The 23,976-nt window shown below is 38.3% G+C and overlaps 2 protein-coding genes across 8 annotated transcripts in view; both read right to left on the bottom strand.

Annotated features, from left to right (window-relative positions):
• Positions 1 to 1,602: 1,602 nt before the first annotated feature.
• Positions 1,603 to 8,855, bottom strand: ABHD10 (abhydrolase domain containing 10, depalmitoylase). The gene is made up of 4 exons (XM_059465895.1): positions 8,482 to 8,855; positions 7,544 to 7,655; positions 6,470 to 6,607; positions 1,603 to 5,450 (listed from the first exon to the last, which is right to left on the bottom strand). The coding sequence occupies exons 1-4, from the start codon at positions 8,544 to 8,546 to the stop codon at positions 5,109 to 5,111; spliced, it is 657 nt and encodes a 218-aa protein (XP_059321878.1). The 5' UTR covers positions 8,547 to 8,855; the 3' UTR covers positions 1,603 to 5,108.
• A 4,269-nt stretch (positions 8,856 to 13,124) lies between these two features.
• PHLDB2 (pleckstrin homology like domain family B member 2) overlaps positions 13,125 to 23,976 on the bottom strand; it is a 63,865-nt gene continuing 53,013 nt past the window's right edge. For all 7 annotated transcript variants that reach the window (XM_059493036.1, XM_059493071.1, XM_059493078.1 and 4 more), the window contains 6 exons: positions 23,250 to 23,457; positions 21,393 to 21,483; positions 20,823 to 20,969; positions 18,293 to 18,512; positions 15,760 to 15,845; positions 13,125 to 15,066 (listed from right to left, as the gene is read on the bottom strand). In XM_059493036.1, the coding sequence (XP_059349019.1) occupies positions 14,926 to 15,066; positions 15,760 to 15,845; positions 18,293 to 18,512; positions 20,823 to 20,969; positions 21,393 to 21,483; positions 23,250 to 23,457 (893 nt within the window). In that variant the 3' untranslated portion in view covers positions 13,125 to 14,925. The remainder of the gene's footprint in view (positions 15,067 to 15,759; positions 15,846 to 18,292; positions 18,513 to 20,822; positions 20,970 to 21,392; positions 21,484 to 23,249; positions 23,458 to 23,976) is intronic.

Below are 23,976 nucleotides of genomic sequence, written 5' to 3'. Positions count from 1 at the left end.
CAGTAGTGACCTTCTCATGTTGCCAAGTGGGAGGCAAGTAGACAGCATGGTGCAGATCAGAAGGCCCAAAAAGAACACAACCTTTCATGTGCTAGCCTAGAAAGATTTCAAATATGTATTTTAATTTCAGAACCAAATGACTTGAAGTTTTAGGAATTGTCATTTGCTTTTCCTTCCAAACATAAATGCAGAGCTAGTTGAAGCTCCTTGCCAGACACAAATCAAGAGATTGTAGCAAGTTGAAAATGTGTCTACCTGTGAGCTGTAATTACTGCATCATAAGGAGGATGCCCATTTCTCTTTAATAGAAAAGAAGCACTGGACCACACAACATACATATGTAGGACTTGAAAGAGAAATACAAGGTCAAGCCTACAACCAGACTGCAGTAAGTCCAGTAAAAAAGTTTAGATTAATGTATTACATGACCAAAGCTGTAACGTTTTTCTGTTTTAGGCAAATATATACTGAAGAGAGATGAGGTCACAAAGCAAATGTGAGCTATAAAAACTGACCAACATGCAGTAAATCTATGAGCAGTGCATTTCTGAACTCTCTTAATTTCTGTCTCTCTTTCCCAACAGTAAAATCTTCCCTTAGAAAATACCTGCCAGAAGCAAAGTGCCATTGACAGGGGCATTAAAACCTCATGCTCAGCAAGCTGGCTGCTATTTAATGTAATGGCTGAGTTCCCTGCTGGGCTTGAGAACAAACTTAGAAGCGTGAGAGTGCACACTGATATTTGGTATTTCTGTCTGCATTCCTTACACAGCTGATGAATTTCCACCAAGCATTGGTGAAATTTTACATTCGTACACATCTTAATGAATTTGGTCATCAACACAAAGCAGAGAGGTTGCTCATCTCAAAGACAGGTCAAACACAGAGCCCTCTTCTATCTCCTCAGAAGCCTTAATTATAATGTAACTGTTCAGCATTTAAGAAAACCAAAAAAATGTGAAAGGGTAAGGTAGGTCTCTTTGTAACAGCACAACTGAGTAGCTTAGAAAACAAGTTCAAATCTCATTATTCCCCAGGACATGATTTTCCCTCCCATTTGTTTGGGTTTTTTTCCTGCCAGAGAAGAAATTACAAGCACAAACCTAATGTAGAAACTCTGACCACAGCACCAGTTCAGAAAATGTTACAACTCTGTATTGCATCATGACTGGAACACTGAAGATAGTTGAGCAGCTGCAGACAAGTTACCAGTTCAATGTTCCTCTCTAAGCACATTTTAATTTGGTATGAAAAGTATGGTACCATAAATCTTTTAGCCCCATTGAGTAACAGCATGTCCAAGAGAGCACATAACCAAAATTAACATAAAAATAAAACAGCAGGAGGTGGTTCTTCTAAGGCCTATCCAGCCAGGCTTTTGTTGTGAACACTGTCTTTTTTAAATTTAGGGTTGAAGCAAGAGAAAACAGCTTAGCTAAACTGAAACTACATGAAACACTTAACACCAATTAAGTTAAAAAACCCCCCAAAACCAAAAAGCTCAAATCAGATGGTGTGTAATACAAAACCAAACAAGAGGAGAGACAAAACAAGTAGAATATTTAACAAGATAAAAAATACATGTATCTAAAACCGTGGAAGTACAGCTCAATCTAAGCAAAATAAGAGCACTTGTTTATTAGGAAACAAGTTGAGTTAGCTTTAGAAACGGAATATTTCATGTGAATAAAACTTATTGTACATTGTATGTTCACAAAATGCTTTGCATTTGTCAACAAATAAGCAGTCTGTTAAAAAAAAAATCCCAAAACAGAACATAATTAATTACAAATTATTTTTAAAATCTGCATCATGCAGAGCTTTCCAAGTGTGTAACATCCTATTTTAATACAGTATCTCTACAGAGGAATGAAATACTAGTTTTTAAAGCATGATTAATACTGAAAATAATTACTATGTAGGCATCTAACAAAGAAAAAAGCCATGCCCCAGGCATTAATGCAGAAGACAAAACAGTACCAATCTGGAATGACACAGTAATATGTGAATGCCACATTATTTGAGATTGTCAAAACTTCTGGTAGGTGAACAGCTGCTCAGAGGTAGGATGTAAATCTCCCTAGTTATCATTATCCCTTCTTTCAGGCACCTGAACATGCAAAGTTACCAACAGTCAAAACTATGGTAATTCCCAGCATGAACACAGGGAAAATGCTTATGTTTGCAAAGATAAATATCAAAGGAATTACTACACCAAAGTCAGAGAAAAAGGTCTGTCTGCATAAGGTCTACCTCTTCATATTTAAGCAAACCTCATTTAAAAAACAAAAAGTGAGCACAGAGAGAAGGACACTAGCATTCCCTGAATTTCAAAACACTACCTGGAATATTGTCTTTATGAAAAAAGTACAATCTCTGCCTTTGCATTTAGACTATATGTAACAAACTTTGGGTGTACCTGTACTGTAAATGCTACCACTGATCTCCATTTAGCCAGCAGAGAAGGAAAACGGGACTTTTCAGTAATGCTGTGGTTTCAGCAACCACTGTTACACTGAATTCTCCCACCTCATGTTATTACAGGAAAATAATGGAGGGGGCAACAACACAAAACACCAACAGCAGACAAGGAAAAAAGCCCTCCTGAAAACTCTTTATACAACTGCTCCACTTCACATTTGCTTTCACCTATCTTGCTCTAAGGCATTGCCACAGACATCTTACCTGTAAAATATCAATTATATAATAAAGGCTGAAACATGAATACAATGCAACTCTTTCAAGACAAATACACAGCTACAGTTTGTGCAGGCACACAAAGCCTTTACCTTGTCTGAAGTATTAAATTGAGTATTTACAGGTATAATTCCCTATTAAAAAAAAAGCTCAAAACTTTTCAGTCACTGAATTAACTTTAATATATGTGAAGAAAAAGCATATCTATTACAACTGGTAACTCTTGGCATTAATTAAAATTAATTACTTTGGAATTATTGCAGTCCACTTGTTTCAGCCTCTTCTTCCATTATGAGCCAAACTAATCCAAGATGCGAAAAAACTGGATTTAAAAACGTATCATGGCTTAGGGCACAAAGTTTTAAAATAATTTTGATTTGACTGCATCTTTAAAACCCGCAAAATCTGTTTTTTAGGTATTATCAGATGCAAGTCATACAAACACATACAAAGATGACAACTGCTTAACAGTATATAAACATGAACACAGCTCCAACTCCAGGAATGCCATTTGCATTAACTTTCTCAAAAGTTACAAACATATTTCAGAGGTTTCAAAGCTAAAGTGAATTGCATAGTGATACAAACAGAGGAACAGTCTATGCCAGAAATATTTGGGAACAAGATTTCATGAAATGTTCTAATTTCCTCAAGCAATTATCCCAATCTAGATCATCCTGAGCTGGATAGAGACTATTTATAAGAGCATGTTGTGACAGAACAAGGGGAAGAATGGGTTCAAACTTAGAGACTAGGTTTAGATCAGATAATTAGGGAAAAATTCTTTACTGTGAGGCACTGGAACAAGTTGTTCGTAGGAGTTGTGGATGCCCAGTCTCTGGAAGTGTTCAAGGCCAGGTTGGATGGGGCTCTGAGCAACCTGGTCTAGTGGAATATATCCCTGCCCATGGGATGGTGGTTGGAACCAGATGATGTTTAAGGTCCCTTCCAAACCAAATCATTCACTAAGTTAGGGAATTGGTACATTTGAAGTAGAAAATTTGTATCTAAACAAGAGCCATCTTTTTTTTACTCTTATACCAAATTCAGATTTTTTCCATCACTGCTTGTTTTTGCAAGCCTAAACAGAACTGTAGTTCACAGGAACTCATCCAAAATTTTGGTTTTGTTGTTGCTGTGTTTTTGGTTTCTTTTTAGCTTTAGTATTTGTTTGTGGTGGTTTTTTTAAATTAAAACCCATTGCCTCAGCAAAGCCCTGTTCAGCATACTTCTACTGACATAGCTAAAACTGGAAATGACAAACTCTCTAGAAATACCTTACCCCTAGCAGCTCTAGTCTTTTAAGGTAATAATAGTGATGCCATTTACTACTTCAAATAATAAACCCAGAAAGAATTATATGCTTTTGACTGATGTTACACATTAAGGCCAGCCTGAACTATTTCCAGCCTCTCTCTCAAGTGTACGAATGGTACTGTATTTCTGTACAAAACCCAGGTAACAGTCATATTTGCAATTAAATCAATTTCCTAATAAATTCTATGGATTTACATTTTAAGACTTATTCAACTATCAAGTTCCATTTACAGCTTCTCAGGGTTGGACTCATGCAGCTGAAGAAGACACTGTGCCCAGCAATCCTCTCTCAAGTCGTGGGAAAGAGGCAATGGTGCTCTGTGGCACTGTACTCCCTACTATGAAGTTACTATTAAAGTCATCTTATTGATCCAGTTTCAGTTTACATCAAGATTATTTATTGTTTCCTTAACAGTAGGCCCACAAATGAACGACAAATGGCAGCCTGGAGAAGATCACAGACACCCTCCTGACAAGCACAGATAAAGAGCTCTTAAGGCTTTGAGGCCCTGCTTTCTTCGAAGTCAAATTCTTCCCTATGCAGTACCACAAGTACACCATCAGGGTGTGCTTTCCACTTTTTAACAGCATTTCAGAACAAAATAACTATTTATCTGAAATCTGTTTATTGTGTTTCACGGTACTAACTATTCTAATAACTAACTTCAGTAAACACTCAAGTTGTAGTTTGCCTTGCACAGATGGTTTAGACATAAGATACAATGATGTTACAGTGGAAAGACAGTAAGAGGTGTCAAAGATGTGAAAATAAAGTTACTGTACAGGCCAATAGCAACAAAAAGTAATCAACATGTCAGTACAAAATTATAGGAAATTTGTGAAAAAAAATGGGTAAAATGGTGAAGGAGAGGTTCTGAACACAATAGCAGCACCCCTTCACACTTTGGGCTGTGTGCAAATGCAGCAATAATACAATTCCTGTATTTATGAAACAGAGGTAAGGAAACAGCAGATAAAGCTCAGTTCCTACTGTGACAGTCACAAGCTTGCCACCGTCTGGGTAAGAACAAGGCTTCTGTTATTCAAGGAAAAGAGTCAGGTGTAGAGTTCATGCACTAATGCTACTCTTCAGCTTATGCTACTGTTGACAGCTTGTCAATTAGATCATCAACAGTATTCACAAGGAGCTTTGTATCCTCCTTGTCACTCATCCGATGCTGGCCGATTTTGCGGAGGATAACATCCACGTCCTTGCTCAAAACACGGTCAGCAACTTGCATAGAGATCTCCCAAGGGACATCCCCATCCTTCATGCCGTGAATAAGGCGTATGGGACATGTCACAGGAATAGGACTATTCAGCACGCAGTGATTTTCTGCTTCTCTGATAAAGTCATAGGTCAAGGAGTAATAGCCTTCTTCATTTTGCTTTGTTTGATACTTCCATTCACCCTTTTCTTCTATTTCTTTTTGTGCCTATATAAAAAGAGAGCAAAGAATGGACAAAACACATGTTAGGAGTGCTTAAGAGTACCTCATCTTATTTCTGTTCTAAAAGCAGTAAGACTCCCCCAAGCATAAAATTTCACCTTGTTGATTTTTATTATCATGGGTGTATTCCTGTTCTCCTCACAGCATCTGAGAGGACAAATCCCCTACCATGTCACAAAATCTCCTCTCCAAACTTGTCCTGCAAATTAATCTAGTTAAAATTCACCAATGAAGTTAAGTTTCTTAGCCAGGCTCTATCAGAAAAGAAAAATATGTATTGCCACCATGAACAGTAAATCCCCTTGGCTTCAATCAGTTCACTGATCCACAAACAAGGGGAAATCCTAGGGAAAATACATTGTCCAGTGATCAGTCTTTTCAGTCTTTGCCACAGTAGGTGTCTCTAAATACTCCATTTCCAGATTCTTATGTATTTTCAGATTCTGAATCCTAAGTAGTAATACTGACACTACAAAGTACCTTAGAAAAAACCCAAATAAATTGGGAAAATATTTTCTTTATTCTAAGGCACACACTTTCTGAAGACTAGATATTATTACCATCAAGGAAGAATCTCAAAAGGGCAGTTCCTACTATCTAAATCTCACAGTCTTTACAAACACACTAATCTGAAGAATTACCTTTCTATGCACACTCTGTGTCATATGCATCTCATCCAGTGAAACCTCAACTACCTCAACTTTAATGGCTACTTCTCCATCCTTCCAAGCACAAGGATCCAATTCCAATGCAAATATAAGATATTCAAAACTGAAATCTAATGAACTGCAAACAGTAGGGATCTGACTTCACATCCTCTAAACCACAGTAATATAAGTACACTCTGGTTAGTGCTCACACTAGTCTCATACTGTAAGCTTAGATTGATCAAACACAGAAAACTTACCCTAAAATTTGCAGGAAAAGTACAGTTTAAATAACATCATTTCTTAAATTCTTGCTAAGATTTTTAGACTGCACAAAAGTCAACCATCAACATTTACCTCAATAGGAAGCCTCTTAAAAGTTGTTACAACGTGATCTGCTGCTACAGCAACTCCAACCAGAGCAGCTACTTTATCTGGACGTGCTATTGCAGCATGAAGCATCAGCCATCCACCCATGCTGGAGCCCACCAGAATCTGGAAAACAAAAGTAAAAAAAGAGAAGAAAATATAGTGTTTTACAGGAAATGGCTAATAGATTTTTTTCTTCTTGCACAAAATACCTGTTTTCACTTGGTTTAACTATATAAACCTTGGGCATAATCCTGCTGTCCTTACCCAGGCAGAACTGCTGTCACCTCCAATGGAAATTTTGCCTGAGTAAGCACCACAAGATCTGGTATTTATTATTCTGTTTGTCATGGCTGGTTATTGCTGTCTGAGACTGAAACACTGTAAACAAAATGAGAGTTGAAACAATTCAGTATCATATGCATACTTTTATGTTTCCTTCTCAAGATAAATGCACCATGGTAAAGACTCAGTGCAGTGAAAGAACTAAACAAAAGCAATTCATAATACAAAATTGTTTTAAACACAGTATTAGGTATTTCTAGGTTGTAGGAGATTCCAAGTTTCTCACAGCAATTTCTAAAGTAACTGAAGAAATCAAATGCTGCTTCTCCTGCCTGTTTTTTAAAGTTATTTGATCATATGGAGCATCTTGTAATCTTCCTGCAAATCCTTTAATGAATGCATCAGCAGGGGACAGTAACACACTTTTTCATTAACAGGGCCACACTGCACAGAAACAATTCCTTGTCTCCTGTCAGGTGGCACCTCCACCATGAGGCTTTCTCAGACTCTCTGGGACAACAGACCCACTCTGAGCAGGAGATTCTAATAAACAGCCTCCAGGAGGTCCTGCCAATGCATGCTTCCATGATTTCATGACCTACCTGCCTGCAAAAGAGCTCCTATGAATGTGACTGCTCAAATGATTCAGCTTGGAAGTGAGCAGGTGTCAGCTGTTCAGCAAAAGCTACTGCTGACCAGAGCTATTATGGCATATTTTTGATGAAGATTCTACCCTGAGGGAAAAACAGCATTCTATATTTAAAAATAAAATATAACCTGTGGTCCATCTGTAAGTTCATCCAGTATAGACAGAACATCTTTTCTCCACTTCCCAATTGTACACTCTTCAAATTTACCATCTGAACTTCCACATCCTGTATAGTCAAATCTGAAAAATAACCATCAACAGGAAAGTCATAGTACTGTCTATGACTGTGTCCAGCAATACAGACACTAAATAAATACTACTGTATAATCAAATTGGCAGGGAACAAGATACCACAGTGAGTATTTTCTTACTTTGTCCTGTTTATCACTAGGACCAGAAATCACACAAAGCCAGTCTAAATACAACAAACACAATTAAGTTATGCAATGCAGCATTCTCTATCATTTGATAGAGCATCATAATTTACAAGAATAGGCAAAAAATTTCCCTTACAGACAAAAAAACCCCTCAGACACTTGAATTTTAAAGGTACTTTTAAAATGTACAAACTCTTTCAAACACTGAACCCAAACATGAAGACTTATGACACATTCAGACAGACAGCATTCAACCTCGTCTATCAAAGGACAGCATCACCAAGCAGGGGCATGTTCTTCTAAACCCACAGAAGACACAGGGTAGCTTAATCGGACTTGGCACAAAAGGAGAGTGCTTATAGTGGTAACTTAAAAAACCAGAACTCCAGGTCCTTAATTTTAAACTTTTAGGCCTACAGCCTGATTGTAACAGGTAGCACTGGTTATACTACAGAAAATTAGAGAATTTTCTGAGTTACTTTCAGAATACATTCTCCTGATTTATCTCAGTCTCTGTACTGACAGAAATCCTACATTTGGAAACAGGAGAAAGAATTCTTGTCTTGTATATGAGCTCCCTTAGCACAGGGAGCACACCAATCCAAATGCCAAAGTTTATGTATCTATGCTATAAGCCTTCCCACAACTCATGAGACTAGTTTAATTTTCATAGATATTCCTCTATGTACCTGATGAAGGCATGACCTAACGATTTGCAGAAATCTTCAAGGGCAGTTGCTTTCTGACCGTTCATATTTGAATTGAAGCCTGGAAGGAAAATAACCCCTGGATTTCTTCCTTTTAGTTTCTGATAAGCAATATTTGGTCGATCCGGTCGAGTGAGAAAGCTGACCGATGACTTCAGCCTGCAAACTAGTAAGAGGAGCTATTTAATACAATCATCATGATAACCTAGGCAGAAAAACAAGTTTTTATGAAACCAGGGTTTGGAAAATATGGACACATTATGTGAAAATAACGTATTTTGGCTCAAGAGAGATGAAAAAAGCATCTCCTACGTTCTTTAATGACTGACAAGTATTGATGAACCTGAAAGACAAAGTTTATTGCGATTCATTCTCAAATCATTAAATGCCAACCATGTAGAGAATTCACTCAGCAATTAGCAAAGTGGCTGACTGAAAAGAAACTCTCTGGCTTCCTAGACTTCATGAGTCCTCATGTTTCATCTTGAACACATTTACTTGTTTCACCAAAAAATCTTCCCATTTAATATCTGCTTAGTTTAAACTTTTATTTTCAAAAAGCATAATTTTGAGATTAGTGTACTCTGTGCAATGGAAGTTTAAGAGTACAGGAGGTGACAAATTTTTCATTAGAATTAAAACTGAAGGATAAAATGTCACCTTTATCAAAGCCCTGGATCCACACAATATGTGGGGTATAGGGGCAAGTTCATAATCAAGAAATGGGAAAGAATCTTGTGCCTAACTTTTTCATCATGACGAGCATAAAACATTAGCATTGTTTAAACCAAATGAAATAAATAACATCAAACAAGGATATTACCAGAGGAAATGCAAACTAATTAATAATTCTGCTGAATCTCAACAGCTGCTACAGGATTTAATCTAACTTTAGCAGTCAATTGTACCTCTACTGCAGGTGAGGAAAAGTAATTCCTGGAAAGCTATTAAGGAGACTTAATCCACTCTATTATTCAACACAGCAAGGCAATTTGTTAAACTGAAAGCTTGGTCAAGTATTCTAAGACTTTGACATTCTTAATTCTTAGATTAGAACCTCACAGGCTCTTCAACAGGAGGGCACAGAAATGATGCAACCCAAAATAAAGTGTCAGGTGTGGATAAATAGTACAAAACCCAAGCCCTGACAGTATCACACCACTTAGCTGTCTTGCAGCCTTGAGTTCTGTCACTATCAGAGAGATTACATTCAAGGGGTTTTGGGGGGTTAGCTTGTTGTTAAACTTGGATGTGCATGAGTAAGTGTGGATACATAACAGATACAGGGCGCAGCTAGCATTCAGAACTTTCTTACAGTCCAACAGAAATGGCATCATTTGAACTACAGATTTAAACCATTAAATTGCTCCTCAAACAATGAGGTAGTTCTTTATCCTACTGAGGAATGAGTTGTTTATAAAGGTGAATGACCTCCACAGTAAAGGTATTCAGATGCATCCACACTGTGGCTTTTGATTTGTGTGTGTCTCTCACTGAGCCAGTCACTTCTTCAGGGCCAGTAGAGTGCAAGTGCCAATAAGAGATGAACCAAGAAGTGCTAAATTTAATAGAAAAATAACTGGGAATATTTTTCTCCCCCTTAAGCCCTGATAGCCGTCTCTGAAGCCACTGTCTTCCATGCTACAGCACCCTGGAGGTGTCCTCAAATTACTTTGATATTGGGCAGGGTTCCAACTGCAGCTGCAAGACACAAACACTATCTAAGCGATTTCACAAACTATTCTTCCATTTAACAAGTTAATGGAAGCACCAGCAGCAATTCCAACCTGAATAAATGCAAACCCCAAAAGCAACCACCGCAGCCAACCCAAAAGCAAAACTCAATGCTGTCACCCTCTCAGATTTCTCTTCAGACAAACAAAACCATCAGCAACTACCCAGTAATTTCTCCTCCTGATTTTAGGAAAGACCTTATTAAGAGCAGGGAAACATTTTTGAAGGGTGCAAGGCAGGTATTAGTGTTTATAAAAGCAAGTTACAGACAGAAGGTGATAGCTGTAGTAAGACCACAGGACCCTTGCCTGATGGTATCTATGGAATTCTCTTAATATTGGAGTCACTGTGAACTTTTATGAACATCAGAAACTGTGACTGAGACCAGTGTTACATTACGCATCAAAGCCAAAGAAGTTCCCTGAACTCTGCGAATATTCCTGCACAAAGATCTCCCCACTCCCAGCAGCAGCAGATTAATGTTAATGTGACAGGTAAATGGACTCAACTCCATCCACACTCGGTTTCATGCAACCATCCACATTCCAGCAGGAACTGCTGCTTGGCCTGGTCCCAGAGCACCTAAAGACACACTCAAATAAAGAGATACTCTGAAAATATTACTGTTATAAACACGCAGAAAGGGAGAAGAACACAGAAAAAAAATCCCACTGTATTCAAGCTTTTATGAAGCTAGAAAATGTGCACCCGTAGTAGCAATAAAGTTTTACTCATTGAGCAACCTTAGATGAGATCCACCTGTCCAATTAAAGGCAATGAATAAACTCAACAGCTCAGACAAGGACACATAAGGAAGAGACACTGCGTGTTTGGGCAGAGGCCGAGCTCACTCAGAAGGGGACGCCAGCAAAGCTTTTCAGGTGCCTGACGGAGCTTTACAGGCAGGCACGTTTCACAACCGATCAAGCGCTGGCGCACGATTCCCTGCTCCTCAAAACCCACCGGGGCAAGGGCTTAGAGCCAACCAAACACACGTAAGAAAGCACTTGCCCTGCCCTCTGCACAGTTACCGAGCTCCCCCGCGGGCCAGGTGGGGAGAAGCCTGTCAGGAACCCCGTGCGAAGGGGATCGAGTTTAAGATGCTCATTCCCACCAGAGAGCCGCGCCACGGCCCTTCCCGATGGCGACGGCCCTGAAGGGGAGGAAAGGGTGCCACCCGCAGCTGCCCAAGAGCCGCACGGTGGCCATCACAGTCGCCACCGAAACAGATCCTCTCCCCTCCGACTGGCAACCCTTCTGCTCCGAGCTCCCCGCGGCCATTCCCTTACCCAGGAATGCCCGAGCCGCCCTCAGCGGTGACAGCGATCCCCGCAGGGCCGAGGCACGGCCGGCCCGCACCAGCACTCCCGCCATGGCCGCCTCGCGCGCACGCGCCGCCCGCCTCCCGCGGGAGTAAAGCTACGGCAGGGGCGGGGCGGGAGCGGGTCTGCGGTCAGGGCGGAACCTCCCTGGGAAAGTGCAAAGTTTTATCAATAAAAAGAGCCACAACATTGATCGTGCATTTCACAGCGTGCGTGTTTTCCCCGAGCTAGCTGTGCCTTGTAGCCAAGAAGGCCAAAGGTGTGCATTGGGAAGAGCACTGCCAGCAGGTCGAGGGAGGTGATCCAGCCCCTGTGCTCAGCCCTGGTGAGGCAGCTCTGCAGTCTTGTGTCCAGGTCTTGGCTCCTCAGTACAGGAGGGACACGGAGATCCTGGAGTGGGTTGAGCGGCAGACTGTGAGGGCGATTGAAGCACCTCTCTTAGGAGGAGAGGCCGAGGGAAAAGCTTGGGCCTGTTTGGCCTCGAGAAGAGACGGCTGAGAAGGGACTTCATTAATGGGTTCACATCTCATCTTCTCTCAGCTTTAGATATACGAGCACAGGAGCCAAAACGACATCTTTATGCACATACATCTTTCATATACAGGCCATGGCAGCCACAAAGAAAATAATCATAGAATCTCCAAATCATTTATTTAGATTGGAAACGATCTCAAATATCATTGAGTCCAACTGTTGACAAATACCACCACATCAACTAGACCTGTGGACACACCCAGTCATTTCTTGAATGCCTTCAGGGATGCCCCTCCACAACCTCCATGGGTAGCCCATTCCTATTCTTGACAACCCCTCCTGATGTCCAACCTCCCTTGGCACATGAAAATTAATGCTAGGAAAGGCCAGTGCCTGCCAAGGGAAGGGTGTTTTCTCATTCAAGTACCAGGCCAGCACCTGTAGGTCATGGGACACAGCTGAGGAGGTTTTTAAGACTCAGACTCCACGGTTTGCAATTGCCCGAGAACTTTCAAGGTAAACAGATATTTGACTCCCAGGCGGATAAGCTTGAAGGACTTCTATGATCAGTGCAGACTGATCATAAAGGGGGTGCCTACCACCATGCTCTATTTACGTTGTCTTGATATACACCCCTAAGAACCCACCCCACATCATGATGATGATGGCAAACTTAGTGAAGACAAGTCAATCATAAAACCACACTTATTTTCATTTCCACGTGAGTTAATCCCATTCAGATCATGTCTAAGCCAAATATGGGAAAAACTGAAATCCTTAAAGTCAAGCAGTTTCTGGTTTGCAGTTAAACAAAAAAAATTGTCAATATCCAAAGCTGGTAATAAATTTTTCAAACAGGTTCATAAAAAATGAAAAAGGTATTATATTATGTATATGCAGAAAACAGACTACACTCCTAATTTCACTGACCTCCGAAAGATTATGTTCCATAGCTCTTTTCTGGAAAATACATGGAATAGTTCAATTAAGTGTTACTGAGAAATACAGTGTTGTTTGCATGACTGTATACAACTATTTAAAAGACAAGAATAAATGTCTCAGGATAATGCAGAAAGAAAATATTTGAAACAAGTGTATTTTTAAAAATGTTTATTGAAATGCCTTCATTGCATCATGCAGGATACAAAAATCAGTATTAGAAAACCTTTATAACTATACTTGGGAATAAAATCAAAAAACATCAGGAAAAAATAATAACTGTATAAACAAAAGCAATTTATTTGATAGTGTTTTAAATTATAGATTACAAGCTGTGATCTGCACAGATGAAAACAATTATCTTGCAACAACAGTCTCTTCTATGATTCAAGTAGAAACTGATGTTTGTCATGCCAAAACAACCACATCACCTGTACATACCACAAACCTGTTCATTACAGCTACAGAGTTTAAAAAGTATAACAAAAATATTCTGCCAGCATATTTCTATTCTGGTTTCAGTTTATTTGTTCAATTAAAAGCCATTAACTTTTTCATCAAAGAAAAAAAAGGTGAATGTGCTTTCTTCTAGTACACAAACCACAGAGTGTGTAAGTTTCAATTATAATCAAAGAGAACCTCTTTAAAGTCATAATATGACACTTTCTTGAAGTTAATTTCAATTAAATACTTTATCTTTTTGCAATATTACTCAAGGACTTGGAGGTGATTTTAAAATGGGAGACCGCTGCACCCTCAGTATTTTTGCTGTTTTAGGAATCTCAATCCCTACTACTTCAAACTTTCAGTTTTTTATTCATACACTGCTTAGTGTAAACTCTTGGAACTCACCTCTCCTCTTTTATTCTATTTGACAGCATTTTTCTGTGCAGATGTACATTAAACAACAAAACAATTCTCTGGGACTGAAAGCTTGGCTCCAAAGAATTCAGACAGGTAGAGATTTTGGTGCTGGCTTCAAGGCAGACAATATTTGAGAGATTTCAACAGAGCGTTCACTTGGCACTGAGTAACATTAGAAGGATACTGGGACCTTATATATAAAAGTGCTGTAGAGTCCAGAATCAGCTTATTCTGTTCAACAGGGAGGATTTTAAAAATCTCCCTTTATGAGGAAGTTAATACATGTGTTTCCGTTTCTCATCCTTGTGGAAAAAAATGCATCTTTATAAAGCTATCCCTCTCATGGTTTTTTTTGTTTTTCACTTGTTGAGCTCCATAGATGCAAACTTTAAACATAGAGTTGTTGCCACAAAGTGTCTGAACACAAAGAATATAATAATTTAATTACATTAAAAGTCATTAAGAGTTTTGGCACTGTCCCTTCACAGAAAGTTAGGTACAAGTAACAATATGAAAATGTAAGGGACTCATGTAACTCTTTGGCTCTGTTGTAACATTTAACTACTAAGGCAAGAACTGTGTACCTTAGGGCTTCTTTTTTGTTTGTATTTCTATAAAATACTCGACTAAAGGTTTTAAAAACTCACCTAATCATCTATAAATGTCAAATGTTGTATATTAAAATATATGCTTATTACACCTTTTTGTTTCACTACTAGAATTTTTGCATACCAGTAGGAACACACACACTTGTAAACTGTTCTGTATAAATTTATGAAGACATTCTCTGTATACGAGAATTTGTAGAAACTTTTCATTCAACCAAGATTCTGTAATTAAAATTGCCTGATTATCCATTTTGGAGCACTATGATTCTCTCAACAGCTTTAGTTCATTCATTCCTATAAAGATCAATTACAACAGATAACAACCCCCCCTTTTCCATGCATTTGTAATCCCCTCTCAATCTGAGATTTTAGGGTGCACATCATAAGGAGGACATTTCAGGGTATTCACTGGCTTTTCAGATGTCACTAGCTATGGCTAACTTCATTATTTATGTTATTGCAGGATGCCCTATTGCTCCCTTTTATTATAACAGGAAGTGGGTGTAGCCTTCTGCGCCTGTAACAATGACATCCATCCATATCCTCATGGCTTCTGGAGAAGGAGCAACCATGTAGTAGATGCGGTCATGGGTCTTAACACTGAAAGTCAGCAGCGGGTTGGGACTCTCGAATAAAATGCAAAGAAGATATCAGAAGAGTGAAATCAAAGCCATATATTGGTATCAGAAGTGGATTTGCTTACAGGGATATTTATGAATAGGGTTAAGAAGAAAGATAAAGTGCTGTACCACTAAATCTTATATTGCAGCAGAGATGCATTGAAAGTGTTTGTAGCTACCATAAACACCTTTTACAGCATTTTTCCAGTAGACTATTATACAGTACTACAGGGCTCCAAGCTGTTGTTTCATGCCCAAATAAGTAACTCCCCCACTCTGTCCAGTGCCTTCCACAAATTGTTCATAGCTCATTTAAATTAAAAATGAGAGGCAGGGTGTGCCATGAACTGCTGGCACAGTTAACTCCCTCCCTGGGACTGAGGTGTGCAGCCAGCCCTTGACTTGTCCAAGCCACCAATTTCAGTGGTCTTGCCACTGGACTAGGGAACTCCTTGCAGCAAAACTACTTTGCAGGTAGACACTTATGTCTGCTTCCATCAGAATAAAAAAAGCCACTAAAACAGTGCTAATCACTGATAAGCTTCCTCTTCCTTTTCCTCCACTCCAGGGTTTCTTTTTAAGTATTTGTTAAGGTTTTTTCCCCTCCAATAATGTTAGTTCTCCCTTTAATTTTACAGCTGCTACATACTTTGGGTACTCTGTGTGATAAATGGTTAAAACAACAATAACAAAGTTTACCTTATATGCATTCTTTAGATGATCATAATAGACTTCTTCAATAGCTTGAAAATATATTACACCTTTTAATTTAGTTTCGTGTTTGTCTAAAACAGAAAAGAGAGAAATTACCTCAGAACTGAAATGACTACTAAGAAGCAAAAGCTTAATTTGCATTTCCATATATATTCAGCTGATAAGTAACTGAATCAACAGTTCTGCTTCTGAAATCCCATGGATACCTTCAAATTTTCTTACTAGTTTGTTGGTTTTATTGAGAGATGCATTTTTGACTTTAATATGTCTTCTTCTTCACCTAGTTTCCAAGGATAAAAGCTTTTGTAATTTCCTCATCTATTTGCAAGTCACTCCCTTCACTGAGTTGGCTAAATGTTATGCAGGGTATTAGCCCACAGAAGGACAGATGTCTCTCAGATATATCCACTCTTCCAATTCCATTAAAACCAGCCAGAGTTCACACAGTTCACAGGCTAAGACCTCCACTTTGCCTTGAAGATAAAACTGCAATGATAATCGAATTTTCAATACAATCTGACAGCAAAATCTTTATATTAGAACATAGTTTGTGTACGTACTTAAAAAAAAAATGCTTCTTCGCATGTGAATTTAAGAGTCACCACTAAAATTTTTCACAAGGAAAAGGAGCGGGGCAGGGCAGCATCTTCCTGCCATTTTCACTCCATTTTCCTGCAGTGGAGAGAGAAATTGTTAAGAAGCATCCCAATTGCATGTGGACACTGAAAGGCCAACTTCCTTTTGCTCCCAGCACTTTTGTATTAGGGGAATATAATGTTTTCTGCCCCCAAGTCATAGTATCATCTCAACACTGAACAGTCATGCAGAACATCTTCAGCAGTCCCAGGAGGGATTCTGCTGTCATTCAAACACTTGGGGAACTCAGCTTACATCCTATGTGTAGCTGCAAGCAATTCTTAAAGCTTCATATGATGGCAAAATAAAATCCCAGAGAGCAAACGATGCAGCTTTGGGAATCTTCCTGCCAGCCCACAGAGAAGCAGTGCTGAAGCACTGAGATACAGTATTATGAGATCACAGCACACATTATACTGAAATAAACACAGCACAATACCAGAAGCTCCCATTGAAAGTGTCTTGGTAGAGTTCCCTGAATGCTTCAGTTCAGAAAGTGCAGATGCTTCAGTCACCACACTAAGCTGTCAGACTTCAGGCTAAGTTCTTGGTTCAGTGCACTGGCAGAACTAAAGCATTATCTCAGGACATTCACTCAGAGTTCAATTACTCTGAATTTGCAGGACCAATATTTATTTTGGAAATCTACTATGTATTTAAAGATCTAAAGATCCTCACTCATAAGCAGCATTTTAGTGCAGCTGAGACTCCTCATAAAACTGTGCTTGTTGGCTGGAGTCCTTGAGACACTAGCAAAAGTTTTCTTTGGTAATTGAGATTACATTATGGCAACTATGATGAACTCAAAAGTGAAACCATTAAATGTTAACATAACTACTAAAAAAAGACAAAAAAAGATCAGTACCAAATGGGAACACTACTGTATGTTACAAGCCTTCCTAACCAATAAACCAGATGTTTAGAACAAAATAAAGAATGTTTGTCACATTCCTCACTGTATTACTGCAAACTAGTAAGAAATATTCAGTGGGTATGTAATGAATGAATGTAATGAATTTAATTTTATGTTCCTTAGAAGTTGCTGGAAAGGAGTTATGTCAATAAAGTAAATGAAACTGTTTGGGTGGTTTTTGTACTTGGTGTTTTCTCCTGCATCTTAGCAATAAGCTGTCCTGCATATGCCTATTCCTGGCCTCTCTGAACAATAAATATTCAGAGTACAATGCTATTTTTGTAGCTTCCTCAGAACTGAAACTTCAAAGTCAAACCACTGCGTATATTTGCACAGCATTTGGAGAAATAAGTATGTTCTTAAATTCCCCTTTTCTAGGTTTACCCTAAGATAAGAAAGTAATGCAATGCTTATAATGGCTTGAGATATTGTGTTACACAACTTCATGAACAGAAACACTTTTGGACTATTGCGCATTCTTAATCTGAAATTCCTTACACTTTCAAAATAAGGCAAACTCAAAAAGTCTACCCTTGTATGTTTAATTTCCTGAAAACCTTTTCTTCACATTAAGCACGGACTGTGAAAACATTCACTTCAATTTTCACAGTAAGTATAAATTATATTCTTGTATGAAGGGTACAAGAAATCATTCAGTCATTGAGGGAAGTATATACTATTTAAAAATAAAATACGTGGAACCATTATTCTGTGTACTTGTAACTTGACCATCTTCCATTTTTTCTCTTGCCCATATGCATCTCCTCCTTCATTTTGTTTTGTATGCTCAATTCTGCCTTACCTGGCATGAGAATGAAATGCTATAGGCAAGGGTTCACATGACCTCTAAAGGAATGGATGAAATGGAAATCTAAGTTTTATCTGGATTCCCTACGTGTTCATAACTCAGCTGAGTTTGATAAAAAAATAGAAGAACAGATGTACCCACGTAGCAATCCTGAAACTTACCTGCATAATAAGTAAAAGTTCTCTTGTTTCTGTCAAAAACAAACCACCGTTTTTTCCATGTTTTAATTTTCCCTCCCATTTTAATCAGAAAGCCTCGGCAGGTTTTCTCAGTGAGAGAAATGTGGTAACAGGTCTCTATGTTGTGCCCAGCTGTTTCAATGTGACTTCGTAGGTCGAAGTCTTCCTTTCTAATGGGCAAATAGCGAGTCAAGGGACGGGCCTACAGGAAAGAAAAGAAAATCATATTATTTTTAAGAGAAGCCTTATCATCTCCTACTCTTTCTGCTGGGAAGACATAACTGAAAACTGCTTATTAAAGTTTAAGAATAAATGTAAGAAAAATAAAGAGCTTTTATTGCAGCTATAATTTTCTTGAAAAGAAAAATCCATTAAACTTCTAACTTTACAGTGTTGGACAACTTTGTAAAAGCCAGATATAGTATAGAAGTTTCTTGAAATCAACAGCTGATAAGCCGGTAAAACAGAGGCCAAAGCACAGAAAAGCTGTCACAGAATTAAGACATTAGTTAAATGTAAGGGTGTGTCGCTGCCTTAGATGAAGTCCAAGAACTTCATATGTAGGATGTTAATCAAACTCTTTATTTCTCTAAGTACTCACTGCACAGATGTCACTCTTTAAGTCACTGCTACAGGCATTTTTATGCAGAGTATAATATATAAATAAGAACATGCTATTGCAAGAAACATTAATAATAGAAATGAACTGTAATTGCTAGTTAGTTTCACAGAGATTGCAGTGAACAAAAGAGAATTATTTTCTGCTGAACAAATTAACTGTGATAACTAGTTCACATCCCTCTGCAAAAGACAGCAAAGCAGTGCAGAAGACAGTGCCTCCTTCTTGATTGCAGTTCAAGACCCTGCACCAAGCCTGGATAGTGTCAGTTGGGAGAACAAGCAAGAGGAGATAATGATTTAGAAGCTCTGCCAACTGAGGGAATATTCCTGTTTTCTGTGCCTGAAGGGTCTATGCACGATCATTACCCCATCATTTTAAACACAGAAGACAGGTCTCCCAGAGGAGCCTCCTGCTGCAGCTGAGGCAGAGGCTACTTTGGAACAGAAGCTAATTTTAGATGCTTTCAAGGATCTGTGAAAGGACCATCTCCCTCTCTCTCTCCCCCTGGACTCCAGAGAAATCGGTGACCTGAAGAAACTAATCTACCCCTGCTCCATTCCTCAAGTTAGCCTGTTAAATCCCACTGTGAGTCTCAAATCAAAGGGATTTTCCCTCATTGCATTCTTAAGCGTTCCTTGGTTCAATAGGAGCTGTGTTGCTCACAAGCACCCTTCTAAAATTATGTATGTTCTGTATGATACGAGCTGGCACCGGCTCTGGCAAATGCAGAGATTGCCTTCTTTTCATTTACATTTCTAAGTGTCAAAAGGTGCTGGGGAAAATATTGGTCTCACTGTACAAAAGAAAGAAAAAATAAAAAAAGTCTGTCATTTTTGACAGATAAGTTTTTGTCTTCCTGCCAATTCAGTCTTCTTCTCTCTGCCAATTAGCAGTAACTGATAGGACATTCTATTACAACACATGCATGCTCTAGTTTGGGTTAAAGATATCAGCATTGCATTGTTGTTTATGCCATACTTGAGTTGTCAACAAATTTCTTAGAAAAAAAGGAGAGAAGCAAGTAAAATTTAGCATTCCTGATTACATTTTATATGAAAACAAATGAATGAATATATTTAACTAGAAACATCTGGTGAAACATCAGCAAAGGCAGCAAAGATAAAATCAGAAAGATATTCCAATATGATATGGAATCTTCTGCACTCAAACACGTCTATTAAGATGGAGACATTGTCTTGCTCTGGTATACAAGCAATGACTGCCTAGTCATTTGCTGTACCTTATAGATACTACTGGTTTTGAAGAAATAAACAAATAGTTAAGACACTAAGCCTAAAGAAAACTCAAGGTACCTCTAAGCACAAAGAAGAAGCAAAAATATGTAGGAGGTAACACTTGTTAAATTAAGTAATGTTTCTCATGTTGTACAATCCCATTAACTTCAGAAAAAATAATATTTACTCTGTACTTAGGTGTGGAGCTGAAAAAATCTTCCTTATTTGTCTTTTCTGTCAAATGTTTGAAAGTAATAATTCACATTTCAAGGCATTTTATGTATTAAAAGAAAAAGCAGAACAAAAGAACCCCCCTCCCCAACTCCACACCAATGGTTTATAAAATTAACACATTCACAAATTTCTGTTCTGGCCAAAAAATTCTGCTCTGCCTATATTCAGTAACAAACTTTATAGGATTAATATTCATACTTTTTATATAAAAATGCTAAATAGATGCCTATGCTGTTATCTAACTTTAAATGAATACTTGGCTCCAAGAGCCCTAATATACTTTTCGCAAAACAATTGCACCTCAGAAATAATAAATCTTTCTGTTCAGCTGTTTACCATTGGCAGAAATACACTAAGTCCTTTTCCGTATATGAAGGGGAAGTCTTGCACTTCAAAACCATTTCACATCCCCATATCTGACCTGTGCTCTTTGTTTCTCACGTATTTTGACTTCTTTTTCAATTAATTTTTGCCTCTGGCTCGTTTCTTCCTCCAATCTTTTCTCCAGTTGCTCCCTGCGGCGTTTTTCTTCTTCCAGAGCTCGTTTCTTAGCTTCCATCTCCCGTTCCTAAATACCACAGCACACAGAGAACTTCCATTATATGCAAAACTATAGTGGGCAATGTCATTTCTAAGCTAGCGCTAAATACCTTTTTGTCCCTAAACTAGGCAGAAATATATATCCAGCACACTGGACTGAAATTTGGAATAAGAATTGCAAATAGAAATGAAGTTTCTTCTTAAGCAAGTCCCCCAGAAGGTGTCAAACCAATGCTGAACAAATTTCTGGGGATTTTGCCATCAGCTTGTCCTTTGAGACAGCAGATATTGCATATGGGCTCAAGGCTGTAGTGTGAGGTGAAGCCATGGAGGAGGAAGAGGTGTTTTTTAAGTGTTTATTAGGTATAAGTGGGGTGGGTTTCTATGTTTCATTAGGAGAATATTATCCAAACTTACATGCCTCCTCTTAGTTACTCAAAATTACACTTACTCTGGTCTCAAGCAGCCGAGTCTTTTCAGCATGTGCTTGTTTGAGAAGTCTCTCCATCTCCTCTATTCTTGCAACATTTGAAGTGCTAGCACTGTAAAAGACCCCATTATTTCTTATTTAAAATAATAGCTGGTATTTAAAGAAATATTTTGCAGTCCAACATAATTTAAGAATGGAGTTGACAGTGTTCAGATCCAATTCAGTGCAGTAGCCACTAACAAAAAAAGAGGTATCTTTGGTGAGTTGATAAATGACTACAGCAGTTCTGTTTCTTCTGTACTTTGAGCACCCACAAATTTTATGCATTTCTACAAAAAAGTTTCTCTTGCCTTAAACATGGTAAAATATAACTTATACATTTTAAATTGGTCAGAAAAAAGCATCAAAAATTGTTTTCCTTTAAAGTCTGATAAGGCTTGAAAATATGTTCAAACACCACCTAAAACAGTATGAATTAATTTTACTTAAAGGAAATTTTGTCAAGGAAAATTAACTGGCTACCATCCAGAATTTATCAACAAAATCAGCTCACACTCTTTTCTTCTTTCACCAAAGTTTGCCTTGTGAGAAACAGAAAGATCTGTTGTAAAGGATTCTTTTATGGTTTTTGTATTGATTTGGGCTATTCTTTTCTTTGTCTTGCTTTCTTTTGTTTTCCTTCTGGCATTGCCTGCAAGAGTCAGAGGGAAGCAGAAGAGCAAGCAGTACCAGTGAAATTCAACAGCTGTTGGGGTTTCCCAGTCCTGGGCTGGAGCCTGGACTTACAGGATAGTAAGATCAGACACACCATCCTCCTTCCAAATGGTCAGAGCCGCAAGTCAGAGAGAGAAAAGTTTCATATCACTGGCACATTAGCTCAATGCACAGAGTTAGTTCCCAGCCTGTCTCCAGCTATCAGAGACTTGTTGATTATCCATTTAAAACAGAAATCCTCAAAACCTTTAAGAAAACCAAAACCAATGTCAACCAATGCAAAAAAGCTCAAGCAAACCAGCTGGCAGAATGACTGCCAGTGGTATTTTCTAAAACTTAACACTGCAGTGATAATGACATTAAAGGGGAAATCAGGGGCTTCCCTGCCACAGCAAAAAGATGCTAAATAAAACACTACATGCTAGCCAAAAAAGCTGTCCTTGTGTTCACAAAGTATTCATAGTGACAAATCTGTACTTAATCATCAGCCTCTAGTTATGCTTGTGAAACTGCTGGGGCTGGACTATGAGCAGGAATGGAAGCACTACTAATGTCAGATATAAAAAAATGGACTGCCAGGAGAGAATGTTTGCACACATTTTTGAGACTCATCTGGATTTTTAACACAGATCATGGAAATTCATTTCGTCTGAGAAATGGTGTCTGAGCTGACAGCCTCTGAAGATGAGTAAAGCAAGCCTTTCAGTGGCATCTCTTCATTTTTACTGACCCAGAAAAGGGAGAGGAAAGGGCAGTAAGACTTTTGGGGGAAGCCTGAGTGTTTCAGCTTAAGCACCTAGTTGGTTAACATGCTGGACTTGTGGAACAGTGTAGGTCATCAATGGCACATGTCCCTGAAAAGTTTCCTATCAGAGGAAATTCCTTCCCTGCAGTGATCAGGTGAGGAAGCACTGATTGCTCTTCAGTAAACTTCAGCATTATCACTTAAGTTTTGCATAGTTTTATTTTTTATTTTCATCTTTCAATAAACAGGTGAGATGTAGTTAAATCCGATTATGAGGAACTAGACAAATATGATGCCTAATGACCTTACATTTTCTCAACCAATCAGCAGCATTCACACTATCACAGTGTACATGTACATACTCTCTTTTTTCATATGACCCTATGACAATTGCAGGATCAGGAGGAAAGAAGATTTACCTGGAAATGTTATCTGGTGAGCATGCTGATATGCTTGTCTCCATACTGTCAGAGCTGTCTAAGCTTAACGTGTCAAAGGCATGGTCCTTGTAACTACGATCTGGGTAACGGAAACTGTTCAAGTACACATTGGATTCTGATGCTGTTCTGCTGTAAAATTCCGGAGACTTCTGCCTTTGGTTTTCACAGATACGCTGATGGTTATACCCTATAAAGTACAGAAGAAACACTGATTTCACACAAAAATTATGTCACAGAAGCATAACTTGTTAGCAGCACAAGCATTTTTAATATCACCTCAGAATTAACTGCACTGTGACCAAGGTACTACAAGATTACAGTTAATTTTACAAGTTAATCACACTGAAATAAAAGCTTTAAATACCTGTTTTATCTATGATGGATTCAAATATATGCACATAGTACAAGACTTTTCAATATATGTTCTTCTATGGGTATTATGAAACTCTAATTTGAAAAAATGGTATTTACATTTTAAAATAACAATTAGGCCTAATCTGGAAAGTAATGTAGTTAAATCCAGGAATTTAGAAGAAATTGACACTGACTAAATTACAAAAAAAAGAAAAAAGTCCTGATATTCAGTATTCAGTATTCTTAAGTACTTGTCTGGTTGACTTTATTGAATATTAATTTTTTTTTTTTTTTGTCTCTTTGGGAAACTTTGCCTTCTGGTAACTGCAATAGGACTTTTAGTTCAGCTGAA

Source organism: Ammospiza nelsoni, chromosome 2 (genome assembly GCF_027579445.1).
Source record: "Ammospiza nelsoni isolate bAmmNel1 chromosome 2, bAmmNel1.pri, whole genome shotgun sequence".
In the NCBI taxonomy this organism is placed as follows: domain Eukaryota; kingdom Metazoa; phylum Chordata; class Aves; order Passeriformes; family Passerellidae; genus Ammospiza; species Ammospiza nelsoni.
This window is presented reverse-complemented; position numbering and strand designations above follow the sequence as displayed.